Source organism: Apis florea, unplaced genomic scaffold (assembly GCF_048593485.1).
Source record: "Apis florea isolate Af1SG1 unplaced genomic scaffold, ASM4859348v1 contig_3696_pilon, whole genome shotgun sequence".
Taxonomy (NCBI): Eukaryota; Metazoa; Arthropoda; class Insecta; order Hymenoptera; family Apidae; genus Apis; species Apis florea.
Window position 1 is genome coordinate 1,370,075 of NW_028256809.1, and position 14,563 is coordinate 1,384,637.

At 21.9% G+C, this 14,563-nt stretch overlaps 1 protein-coding gene across 2 annotated transcripts in view; it reads right to left on the reverse strand.

The window, feature by feature from the left end:
* Positions 1-2,714: 2,714 nt before the first annotated feature.
* LOC100871590 (lachesin) overlaps positions 2,715-14,563 on the reverse strand; it is a 94,659-nt gene continuing 82,810 nt past the window's right edge. For both annotated transcript variants that reach the window (XM_031919098.2, XM_031919097.2), the window contains 2 exons: positions 7,858-8,025; positions 2,715-3,007 (listed from right to left, as the gene is read on the reverse strand). In XM_031919098.2, the coding sequence (XP_031774958.1) occupies positions 2,715-3,007; positions 7,858-8,025 (461 nt within the window). The remainder of the gene's footprint in view (positions 3,008-7,857; positions 8,026-14,563) is intronic.

Below are 14,563 nucleotides of genomic sequence, written 5' to 3' on the forward strand. Positions count from 1 at the left end.
CTTAACCAAGGTGTTCCTCGTTCGACACATAAAAAGCTGCCGGCAGTCATTAAAAACGCGATACATCCTATTACGCTTGCTTACGAGATCTACTTATACAGATACCTTAGTTACCCTGCGTCGCAGTATGCACACACATGTACACGTGCAAGCTTGCGTGTGTATGATACATAGATATGTGTACAATATATGTACATATACATCACGCGAATTTATTGCCGCTGAAACTGAGAAGTACACACCTGGCTTGATTCGCGAGTATGCGTATGTACAGTAAATCACAAAAGTCTTCGTATATCTTACTTCAGCTTAACTGTAATTAATGTTGTATTATCAAAAATTCTGTTTTTAACAAAACAGCACAATTAGTTATACATATAGAAATAATTTCTTTGCTTGATATTATTTACAGAGAGAATAAAATCAATCCTTAAAATTTCAATGTTCTTTTTCTTTTTTTTTAAATATGATTCATGATAATATGAAACGAAACAAAATTTCAAATGTATAAAATATTTGACAGGGCTCTGTTATTCTTATAAAAAATGTTACCGGAAAAAATTGTACTCAGAATATGAAAAAATGATAAAAATGATAAGGTTTTATTTTGTTATAGAAATTTTTTACTGGAAAAAAATTTACTATTGCGAATTTGTTATAATACATTATGTTTTTCATACGTACAAATTTTTATCAGAATTTTTTGGATTAATTGAATTCTTTTCTTCTAAGATTACGTATGAAGACTTCTGTGACTGACTGTATGTGTCTTATGTGTATAAAGAGTGTGAATGTGTATGCGTATGTATGCCAGGATCTTTTACTTGTTTCTTCTATCTTTTTTTTTTTTGCACTTTTGTTTATTTCCCCTTTTGATTCATTCTTACATCGTAGTTTCTTACAAGATTTTCAATTTTCAATATTTATCAAAATTGAACAAATACATTTTAAATCGCAAATTATAAATTATTATACTAAAATATTATTTTATATAATAATAATAAATTTCATAATAAAGCAAAATAAATTTGACAAAGTTATCTCATTATTTTATTTCAGACTTTTAAGAAGAATAATAAGAATTTTAAGACTTTAAATAAGAATCATAAAAAATTGTAGAAAGAGAAGTTTATAAGTTATAACTTGTAGCTTGTGAATTATTGTATGAGAATCATATCATTTTTTCCTTTTATTATATTCTTTCATTAAACATTATTCATGATGAATGATAGGAATTGTATGTATAAAACACGTATGCAGGATTTATTTTCAAATTTGTTCTATTAAATAATTTTAACTTGTTAAATAAGAACATATTACAATAATAAGTTTTGAATAAAATTACATATATTATCTGATTGCGTTTCTTAAAATTATTTATACTTTCAAAGAACAAAAGATTAATCTATATTTATATAGATATATAACGCATTATGCTAGTCACGTAAAAATACGGATTCCATGAAACCATTCGTCAACTACACAGTCACGTAAAACCAAAGCTGATACATCGTTTCATATAACAAGAAATATCTCGTCATGAATTGTCTTTATATAGGAAATGTATTTTAAGAAATTTGAAAATATTGAAAGCGATAAAATGTCTAAGCTGTGATCCAACATTTATAATTTATATGTTTCAAATTTTTAGAATTCAAAATTAATTTTTTGGATTGAATTTTTCTATTCTAAAATTGCCAATTTTTTTTACAATCTTTTCTGATTCATTAGCTATGAAATGTTTAACTCAAAAAAGAAAAAAAAAAAGATAAACTCATAGAAATTTGAAATCATTATATATGATATGTTATTTTTCCTTCATTTTTAGAATACAAAAAAGCATCGATTAATCGAAGTTATAACGTATCTAATAGAGATTCGTTCATTTTTGTAATGCATTTCTCTTAATAAAATCGCTTATTCGAATGGAATTAGTTCAGATAATCGATATTCTATTATATATCAAAATTTCATTTTATGGAAATATATGAGCATAGGTGAGTTATTGGCTACAGAAACATGTAAATATATCTAAATTATGAATAATTTTTGGCTGTAACAATTTTATAAAATGTGTCATATGCGATATTGATCATGTAAATAAAATGTAGAGTCAGACTCTAAGGATAATTTCTTAAAATAAATAATAAAATTCTCGTAAATAAATAAATAATATCTTTTAAAATTTTATAAAATTAAAATTTTGAAGATAAGATATATAAGATATATAAATAAAAACGAACAAATAAAAATTATTATTACGAAGTACTTCCACTTTATATTTATTCATAATAAAATCTCAAACAATTTCAAATATCATTTTACTTTAAATATCAATATTTCACATTACTTTTAAAATTATTGTATTGTGTAAAATTTAATACACTTGTATTGTGTAAAATTTTCAATTTTTAATAAAATAAATAATAAAATCGTTTCATTCTTTACAAAAAAATCCATAACCTTTCAATTTAGAAATCTTTTTCCTACATCACGTCCAACACACGAACCTCTAATTCAACATTTTTCAAAAACATTCTCCATTCCCGAATAAAATCACGATGTAAAAATAATTCAATCAGGGAAATCGCTTCATCTGCGCCAGAATAACTGAACAAAGCGCATCATACGTCGATTTTTTTCTTACACTGTTAAGATTTTCAGTATGTATATATAATATATATAACAGATTAACCAAACCTTTATCCGTCCATTCACTGACATCTTTGATGAACGACGATCAGCGCAAAAACGATGAGAATATTAGAAACTAGATGGTGTCCCGCTTTGGAACTCGTGATCGCTGGTCTCTTCTTACCCATTCTTACAGTTGGCACTGGTGTGGCGACCGATGGATATCCAACATGGTGTCCATTTATCGTATTGTCCACGGATAGAGGTTTGTTCTCCATTTTCTCCATCTCTGCTGAACCATACACGGTCTCATCCTCCTCGTCGTAGAAGGATGGTCGTGCTGCTGTTTGCGTTTTTGTTGGGCCCGAGATCTCTGAAACAAGACAGAAGACATTCCTCTTTGGATATTATATTTTTAGATTGAGGCAAGAGGAAGAATTGTAAATTGTTGCTCGAATTTTATTTAATCGTACGTGAAAATTGTGGAAAATTAAACATTTGATAAATTCTAAAAGTTATTATTATACATACACTAGATAGACTAAAATGTAGAAAAAAAGGAAAAAGATTACTTTATGTTAATAATGAATATTCACGAATATATACACGATTTATTGATTTATTGTTGTTTTGTGAAAAACATATTGATTTTTTTTCGTAGATACAGAAATATAACATTATCTTCTATTACAGAAACAATATAATAGTAGAACAATATTACAAAATTATTCATTTTTATCTTTTATTATATAAAATTTATGATAAAACTTATAGATGATGCTATATATTTTTTATGGATATTAAACATTGTTAAATAGTAATTGGAAAATGGTCGAAAATGGATTTTTCTTTTAACTATAATGCTTGATATAATTTTTGCCATATAATATTCATTTAATTTTTAATTTTTAAAATTGTATAGTACTTAATGATAATTCAAATAATAGAACTTCAGTTAGAATTCTAATAATTGATATTAATAAAATTTTTGTTTATATAAATTTCATTTTTATGAAAACAATTCTATTGTATAATTTAATAAAATTATAAAAAAAAATAAATCGATTATAATTTCGAATTTAAAAACTTTTTATTACAATTTTAAAAATAAAATGATGAAAATTATTAAAAAATTATTAATCAAAATCTTTTTCGACCAAAAAAATATATAATTTTAACAGATATTTATTCTTAAGAAAATTTTCTCTATGAGAAAGTCAGAAACTAGATTGATACAAAGTTTGGTTGCGACCGTGACTAAACAAAGTATTCCTGTACTTGATTAATTACAGAGAAAGCCTAAATTGGATAAAAGCAGCAAGAGGAAGAGAATACTTTGGCTGAATGAAACTCTTAAAAAACTTTGGCTAATTAAAGTCCTACTCATACTGAAGAAGTTTACTTTCTAATTTTCTCGTCTCTCATGAGCTTTTTGCTACCTTTGCAGTAAAAGTCAAATATTTCAACTTAACTCATTCAATGATAATTCGAGAAGTAATAAATCAATTCATATCAAAAAGCTCTAATTAAATTAATTATCAATAAATTTACATTATTATATTAAATCAGATAGAATAATTAATAATCAATTTATATAATTAATTGACAAATTGAATAATAGATTATAATTTTTCTAAAAGATCCAACAGATTTTAAAAAATTACTATTACATATGTATCTACATACACTCTATTATATTTAGATTATTATCATTTACTTCTGAAATATAAATTAAAATTGAATAATATTCAGATATATGTATCGATTTCATTATATAATTGTATCACGAATACTATTTCTCATTTTAACAATTAGTTATGAAAGGACAATATCTAAAAATCTTTCAATGAGTCTTCAAATATATTCTAACTCTCAATCTCTTCTTTTCTCTATATTAAGCTCTTGCCTTATAATATCGGATCAGATTAGTAATCGAATCATCCAATATTCAAATTGAGAAGTGGATATAGAGATAGATAGATAGATATAATAGAGAGAAAGAGAGAAAACGAAATTATATCAATTATCTTTCAATATTTTTATGAGAATATTATTTTTATGAGATACGATTCTTCAAAATATTTAAAAGTATTTTATTATTTTTTATTAAATATAATTGTTAAGATTTAAAAGCATAAATGATTTCTTGATAATATTTTTTTAAACTTCTTTAATTTAAAAATAACACTATAGAATTGCGATCTTATAGTATTTTGAATATAATGATTGAGTATATCTATCTAATCAGAATAAATTATAAATCATACTTTAAAATTTTTATTATTTTAAAAACATAGAAATATTTCGATTTTAAATTATAAAAATTATAAAAATTTTTCTCCTTTAACTAATTGTAAAATTATCTGAAAAAATATATCATATAAAAAACTATTTAGAAAAATATCTAGAAAAATTGAATGACTATTAGTATATTTGAATCTAATTATCAAAAATTACACGAAGAAAAAAACAAGTAAAAAATTTTAATTTTGAGAAAAAAGATAGAAAAGACAAATAATGTATATTTTATGTAAAAGAATCCATTTTTCGAAACATCGATATATAATTCTAATTTGATTGTAAAAATATGATTAGAAATAAATAATGAATCAAAAAAATGTTAAAAATTGTTTATATAAAACAAGTTATATTTTTTATCTACTAATAAATATACGTATATCTATGATAAATAATCAAAAATATAATATAAATCAAATAATCAAAAATATAATATAAATATAAAAGGATATTAAAAAATATACTATAATATGAAAGAATCATATTAAATGAATAGCTGTTTAGTATATAATTCAAAATAATTTTTGTACAACCACTATTGTAAAGTCATTTATGTTTCAACAAAATATTTAGACTACATGTACTCAATTTGATCCTATCATCCACTCATCATCGATGCTTTCGCGTCTAAACAAGAATCTATGCCGTCCTAAATAAATCCCTATATAACAACATTGATTCCTAAGACACAAAAGGATCCACGTGACGTTTTTACGAAGGGCATGGACTCTTCAGGCCGAGTGCATCGACTCCATGTGCTCCCTCGAGTGCTCTGACCCGATTGGAAGGATCGTATGCGCAAAGATGAGGATTGACCGAAAGGAGGCAGACATTGAGAAGAAAATCCTCCGGAGGATTCCGTGGAAAAGTGAGGATGCTTGTAAAGCGTGTTCGAGACGAGCGTGTTCTTTTATTTCTATCACGATCAGTCTTTCATCCAAGATGCACCGACAGCCAACAATTTCCACTCGGATCCTCCGCAAAGACTCGTTAACCCATCCAGCCTAGCTGCGTATCACCCGTGAAATAACACAGAACGGAGACGAATTTCCTGTGCAACAGCTATCAACCTAGTAAAGTAAGCTCTCGACGAGTCAACTGCCATCGTTATCGTCAGGATTTTCGAATGTCGCCAATTGTTAAATCTTATTCGCTGAACTGGCCACTGATCTTAGTATTATTAGTCGTCGGTTTGTTATTCCGTGGAGTTGTATTTCTTTTTTTTTTTTTTTTAGATTACAAAAAGGATCACCTCGAAGCATTTTGATTGTTATAACAGATTACGGATATCTTCATCATTACGACTAAGTGAATAGCATCTGGAAAAAGATTTTGATTCGATTTTATAAACGAATAAATATTCTTCTTTGTACATTATACGTGTTTTGGAAATTTTTATAAGTGTATAAACAATTTAATAATAAATAGAATAATTAAAATTTACTTTATGAAATGATATTTTTTTCTTTTAAGAATATATATAGTTTGGAAAAAATAACTAAATTATCTCATCCCACAAAATAGAGTTTTTTTTTTTCTATTTGAGATACAATTATGTTTGTCCATCTTTATTTCTTTAGTTATTAGCAATCAGATTTTTGAAATAATAGACAATTTAACTTTTCCTTTTTTTTTTTTGAAATATAATATATTTTACAAATAATTATTAATATTATAATCAAAATTTTATAAGATGATAAATAATTCGTATTTCTTTTTTTTAAAATATAAAATTATCCTAATATAATTATATCAATTCTTGTAATTATTATTGAAATAATTAAAAATTATTTTGTAATATGAAATGAGATGATTTTAAAAAGACGATGAAATTTGATTTTTTTTAATATAAAACTCAAAATCACCTGTAATATTCATTTTCTTGTATAATTATCTATAATTCTTTTTTCATTAGTTGAATAAAATAATTATTTTCTTTTTTTGCATATGAAAATTAAAATGCAAATAATATTAAGAGGGCATTTATTTTGATAAATTGAATAATATCATAGAGTATTAGCAATACTAACAAGCTTTTACAATTTTGTTATAATAACTTTATTATTCGATAGTGATAATGTATTTCGATATACAATATAAATTATAGAGTGCATTCTCTAAAGCAATCAAAATCTATTATAAGTATTAAAGGTTGTCAAATATTAATGTAGATATTAATTCAAATCTTTAGAGAATAGTGTTTGTTGTCGTGTATAATTTTAAAATAATCGTATAATGTAGAATTTATCATAAAATTTAATAGAATTTGTATACTATTTGTATTTTAACTTTTAATCTTTATTTCTTTAATTAAAAATCTAATCTCATTTTTATTTAAAGTGGCTTATTTAAGGGTATTATATTTATATTATATATTTTAACCTACTCTCGTACAGTTATATTTGATGAATCTATTGGAAATGGAATTATCGTTAAAGGGAATATAGAATCATGCAATAAGCGATCTACAGCAAGTATTGTAACTTCAAAAAGAGATTCATTTTCATACATTATTCTATCCTTTATTGATCTCGCGCAAATTAATTAATAATTGTATAAAATTAAAGGAAAAAATTATTTTTACATTAAAATTTGGAAAATAATATCGAATTGCTTATCGTATTATTATTAGTAATAAAAATGAATAAAAGTAAAATAAAAAATAAGAAGAAAGAGACAAGATAATACAAATTTTGTTTGAAATTAAAAATTAATTTTATAATGAAAAATGTCAGAATTAATTATAAATTAATGTTTTATATTTAATGTATTATATAATGTATTATGTAATGTTTTAAAATTAATGTATTATAATAAATTATAAATAAATTAATAAATTATAAATATTGTGAATAAAATTATTTTAACATGTTATAGATTATTATCTATATATAGTTGATTGAAGATAAGTTCATGAATACTCACCATACAATCGAATACTGCTCTCAACATCACCAAGAGAATTTTTGGCCACACATTTATAATTACCTACGTCAGTTTTTTGCAAATTACGAATGGTTAACATCATCCGAACCTCGAACTGTGATTTCATGATTGCTTGCACGTCGTGTTGTTGACTCGATATTATCATCGCTGCAACAAATAAAACGGACAAATTTTATAAAAATGACATTTATTTAAAAAACAAAAGAAAATTTATATTTTATTAATATATAAATTATATTTTTGTATCAATTGCAATATGAAAATAATAAATAAGTCTTTTATGGATCTATTGTGTACAGATTTCTGTCAATTATGAAATTTTCGTACATAATCTTATAAAAAATTCACTTAATCTAAAAAAAAATTGATTTTAATGAAAATTTTTAAATTTTGTACTTGGATTATATATAGAATTATTTTTTTTTTGACAAAAATATTTTAAGTAAGTCTTATTTAGTCTCAAATTTTTATTACTTTTCGTTGTAAATATAATTTTGTTTAATAACATTTTACTGGGATTATAAAACTAAAACGTATTATATATTTAAAGTTTTGCTCTATATTTAAAAAAACAAAAAAGAAAAACATTGAAATTTTAAAAATTAATTATAAACAAATAATAATAATAATAATAATAATAATAATAATATATTAACAAATATTTAATAAAAACGAATTTTCATTAGTTTTGATATTTTGTTATTAATTTAAATTTATAATAATATATAATAAAATAAGCCTTTATATATCTTACAAAAAAAATTCAATCCAAAACTTGTTATTAAAATCAAAGATAATTATGTTTTTATATTGAAATATTGTACTTATATATTAGAATTATATATAAAGTAATTTTTTCTTATTGTTAGTAAAATATATTTTTAAAAATTTTGAAGAAAACGATAAAAATATGAAATATTGATTTCATTCTTTCAAAGAAATTTTACATAAAAAAAATTATTTATTTATATCATTATGTTCTACATATGTATATTGAACATAAAGTTTCATTTATAGAAGTTTCAAAATTAAGATTAAATGAAATTTTTTATATGATAATATACAAAAAAATTTTCTAATATAATTTTCTGTACTTATATAATTTATAAATTTTATATATTTAAATTTTTTAAAGTTGTATGTAATAATAAACAATTTTTATTAACAAATATATTAATAAGTTTCTTTCATCTCTAAATATTATAATTATTTAATTTATTTTATAATTGATATAACATGAACATTGTATATATCTTTAAATTCCCTATAAGTAAATAAATACTCTTATTTTTAGAAATTCCAATTTCATAATACACTAAAATATACAATAAAATGTATAATAAATAAATAATTCATTTTTTTGTAATAAATAAATGTAATAATTAAATAAAACTTAAAAATAATCAAAATAAACAATCAAAAAACGTTTATCCAAAGTATTTGTCTTCCAATTTACTCGAATAATTAATTTTCTATTGAACTTAATGAGAGAAAAAAAGAATTATTCATTTAATTTATCCATTTTATAATACATATATATACATACTATTTTAAATAACTTTAATATACAAAATACATGTGTATTAACATAGTGATTATCCAGTAGCATTCTGTACATACAAATTTCAGCAAACAAGAAGTATAGAGTGAAAACTCTCATGACTTATATTATATTGTAGTTATATTGTAGTACAATTTGTTACTCAAGCTCGCATGAAATATACAAAGACTTCTAAGCTGAAACTAGACTGATATTAGATCCTCAAAAGTAAATCGATTGAATTACAAATATTCACACTCTCATTCGCTTTTTTCCTTCTTGCTTAAAATTATCAAAGGTTAACAAATTTGCCTTTTCACTACAAAAGAAACCTACTCACCATTTCAATGGACGAGGATAAGTGTAAGATAAGGTGTATACGTAGCTAGATATTCATATGTACGAGGTCGTCTGAGAATATTGCAAACGAGCGAAGGAATACGAAATGACGTATAAAAGTATGCGAAAATTCACTCCTTAAACGTGTCCCGAGTCGCCTTATTACAGTCTGAAATGTTCACTATACATATATGCTGTATACTATACATATGTATAGAATGTCCTATACGAGATAGAAAAATGATTCTACTTAATTTCGAAAATATAGAATACAATTTTATTTAAGGTTTCGTTTTTGAATAAATTAAATTCAAAGAATTTTCTAGTTTTCAAGCGAAATTGGCTACTTCTTCGATTAAAATAGAATGAATAAGTTTTCGACAAAAAATATAGAATAAATTTTTTTCATGTAAAAATTAATTTTCGGGAATATTGAATTTGAAAATTCGCCGATTGCATAATTTCTTCGTTGTATATATTATATGTTTCTGTAATTTATAATTACAGAGACAGATTAGCTCAAAATAAGATAAAAATCAAGAATAACGGAATTGTTTTCAAATAAATCAAGTTTGAAAATTTTTTTAAATATAACTGAAATTAGATAATTTCTTGTAGCAAATAAATTGTTGATAGAAAATTATTCTATGAAAATATATTTTTTCATTTAAAAATCGAATTTCAAAAAAATTCAATAATATGTCTCTATTCAATCTCAATTTTCACAAAAATAAGAATTTAAGTAATAAAAATTTTATTCCATCATTATATATATATATTCAAATTTAAAAATTTTTTAATTACAAACTTTATTCAAAAACGAAGTTTCGAATGAAAAAATTGTATACTTACTACTTATCTTTTTATGTAAAATTATCTCTTCTATCTGTGCCATTCTTTTCCTAACTCATTTTCCTAATCCTTTAATAAAATAAAAACGAAAATTTTCGTTCGAATCTCAGAAATCTCAAAAAATTTAAACTATATTGCCACATTTTTGGAACACCCTATACGTATATACATAAACAGGATAGAGAAAAAGGAGCTAGCGGATTTTCCATGCGAGGTGAAAATTACATACGAATACATTGGAACGAAGTGTTTTGCAGAAGTTGCACTGAAGCGAAAGTGTGTCTACAGGTACCAGGCTACAAACTGCACGGAGAATATATTTGCGAAGGGCCGAGTGTAATTCATTCCTGCATTCGTCTGTTACTTTTTGTCAACTTTCTGCAAGGAAATATTAAATCTGTTTAAGCATAGAAGACGCATTCTGTTTCTTATTGTGATTCCATAGTCGAGAATAGATCGCAAATAAACGATCAGTCATACGAATTAATATATTTAATTAAAGCGATCTTTCCGCTAAGATGTAAATAATCTCTTGATTTCGTTGTTTCTGAATGAAAATGAGTGGAAATTATGATTTTAAACGTATTAACCTCCTCAAGATTAAATGTATTGCTATGAGATATCAAAGAGGTGATATTTTCAAAGCAATTAAAATAAAATAAAATAAATATTATTAGTAAAGAATTCTTCAAACTTTAATTTTTTCTTATTTAGAATAATTTTAATTTAAAGAAATTAAACGTATAAATAATATATCCATATTTACATCTGTCTAAAATTTTTAATATAGAAATATATGGATATTGTATATTAGTTAAATTGTAATAAAAATATGATTTTATAGATTACAGATATTTGAATGTATAAGTATATCTATATTGAAATCGTAATGAAGATATTATGAGCAAATTATAATATCGAGATTGTACATATTCGTATATTATATTATGTATTGTATCGCAATTGCATTTAAATTATTAAATATTCGATTATTTCATTATATCTATAATATCTATAATAATAAATATCTATAATAATATAAATATAAATATCTATAATAATAATCACTATTTTATACATTATTAAAAAATGTATGAATATATAAATATTCATATATAAAATATATAAAATATATAAAATAAACAGATATATGTATATATATAAGTTGTATAACTTGTTAATAATTTGTTTTTTTCTTTCTAGTTAAATATTAATTTTAAAATTTTGATTATTTAAAGCAATGAAATTTTTCTGATAAAGTGTTTTTCGGATAATCGATTAGAAAGAAAATTTGTAAATATAGTTAGAAATTAAATAATTTTCAAATATGAACGTTTAAAATAATATATACATAATGAAAGAAATATATGCAAAATAAATTAATTATTTTTAGACATCTTTCCAATATAACATTTACATCAGAATCTTTTTCTCTTTTTCAAATACATATATAATATATTTAATATAAAATTATTAATATATTTTAATAGTTTAAATATATTCTTTTTATATCATTTAAGATAATCAAAATTTAGACAACTAATATAAATATTTTACTATATTATATATTAATTTTTATTTTATATATTAATTTTCTACAAGACTGAATTTTTTAAAACATTTTAAATATAAGCACAATTATTTTGTACTATTTGAAGTTACTTTTTGATAAACCAAAAATTCCTAATCGAAAATCAATTTTTTGATAAAATAAATTTGTCAAATTGACTTTAAATTTCAAATTTTAAATAATGTTCAAATATTTTTGTGAGCAACTGTACATATATTTATAGAAGATTTAAAAATATTGAAATATAAATGATATGACAAAATATATCAAAAATAAATTATATAATATATAATTATAATATTCAAAAATGATACTTCTATTCTATTTTCATTTATTTACAAAAATTATTATCAGATGCTTATTTATAATTTATTATTTTTTTATTCATTTATATATTTATAAAAACATTAAATCAAAAAAAAAAATAGATAAAATTTTCATTCATTATATGAAATAAAATTCGAGTAACTTTGTTCATTTATATGTCGATATAAATATCATTAAATAACAGTCGTTTGAAATATTCGAACAGTTTTTCTTTTTATCAGATAATCCCTTATCCTTTATAATAGAAAAAGATAGTAGAAGAACTAAATAGCTTCCTGCTTAGATCTTGATTTATACGAAATTAGTTTTTCATGGTATCGATTTCGAAAGGAAACGGATAAGATACGATCTATAATTACATTAATGTTAACGGAGTAGGCTCCTATTTTTGATTGATAGATCGAGAGCACTTTTAAATTGATTAGTATAAGAAAATGTTATAAATAAAATGCATTATTATATAATTTTATTATATAATTATTATATAATTTTGGATCTGAAATGTATCAAAGAATAAAAAGAAAATCGAAAAAGAATAATATTAGTTGAATACACTTTTATAACAATTACATTGTTTTTGAATTTTAAAAATTAAATAATATATCAAAAAAAATTATATAAGTTTTACTCTTTCTATTATAGCAAATGAATATATTTAATGTTTTCTTTTTCATTTGTGCACGCAGGAAATAATATTTATATCAAAACTTAAAAAATTTTATGATACACGTTTAAAGCAATTTTTATATGTTTTAACGAAATTAAAATTATTAAAATTATTATTTAAAATATGTTTAAATAATTAAAATTATGTTTCTCTATAGAAGATTTTCAGAAAGGCATATGTTATTATTTTTAAATATGACTTTTTTATCATATATACATGTTAATATATTTGTGCAACATTTTTGGATAATCGATTTTAAAAATTTCAAAAAACACAAAAGTTAAATAAAAAATATTTACAATTGTTTACTAAAGTATAAGCAATTTAATTCATATTAGATGAAACAAGAATAATGTAATGGAGACAAAGCGATCTTTATTCACTTTATCTAATGTATATTTAAATTGTTTATAATTTAATAAATAAGACTCAATCGACATTTATATAAAATTTTGTTTTTCGAAAATAATAATAAAATAGTAAAGGTTTATATAAAGAAATTTTATTCTATATTTTCAATTTAGTTAGTTTTTCAGGAAAAATTAATTAAAACTTCTTCTTGAATATATATTACTTTCGGATATTCTATATATTTAACATATGTTTAACATACATATAAAAAAATTTAGTTTTAGTTATACGAGTATAATAAGTAATAAAAATAAAACAAATTCAGATTTGTTTGTTACGACTCAATTAAATGAAAAACAAATATTTCATTTATATGAAATTATATATAAATATAATTAATAAGAAAATAATATTTATCTAATATTTATCTATGATTTTAATAAATAAAATATTCTCAAGTAATATTTGCTTATGGAAATATTTCAATTTTCGAATATTTATTTTAACTTATTTCATATTTTCATATTAATTCCGTTCTTTAATATAATATAGTTAATATAGTTAATATAATATATGTAATCATTTGATTTCGATAACTATTAAAACTATCTTACGTAACTATTATATTGTACATAGTTTAAGGAAAAAACAAGAATAAGTAAAATAAAGTTTACTTTTTAAGAACAAAACAAAATACATATATGAATTTAAATTATCAAAGCATTTTATGATTCATCACAATCTCATGAAAATGTTTTTTTATATATATCAAAATGTGAAAAAATTTAAAATATAGAAGTTTCAATATAAGAACTATTTTATAATTTAAATATTAAAAATATTAAGATAAGTAAAGCATTCCATTTTATAATTTTTATACTGTATTTTTCAGCTTAACCTTATTTTTTATATCTCAAGTTAAAATGTAAATAATGAAGCTTTTTAAAAATGTGTTTTTGTATCTATATGGATATATGTATAATAAAATGAAAGGTTTTAGATAATTTTAGATTAAAATAAAGTGGAATACATATAAAGA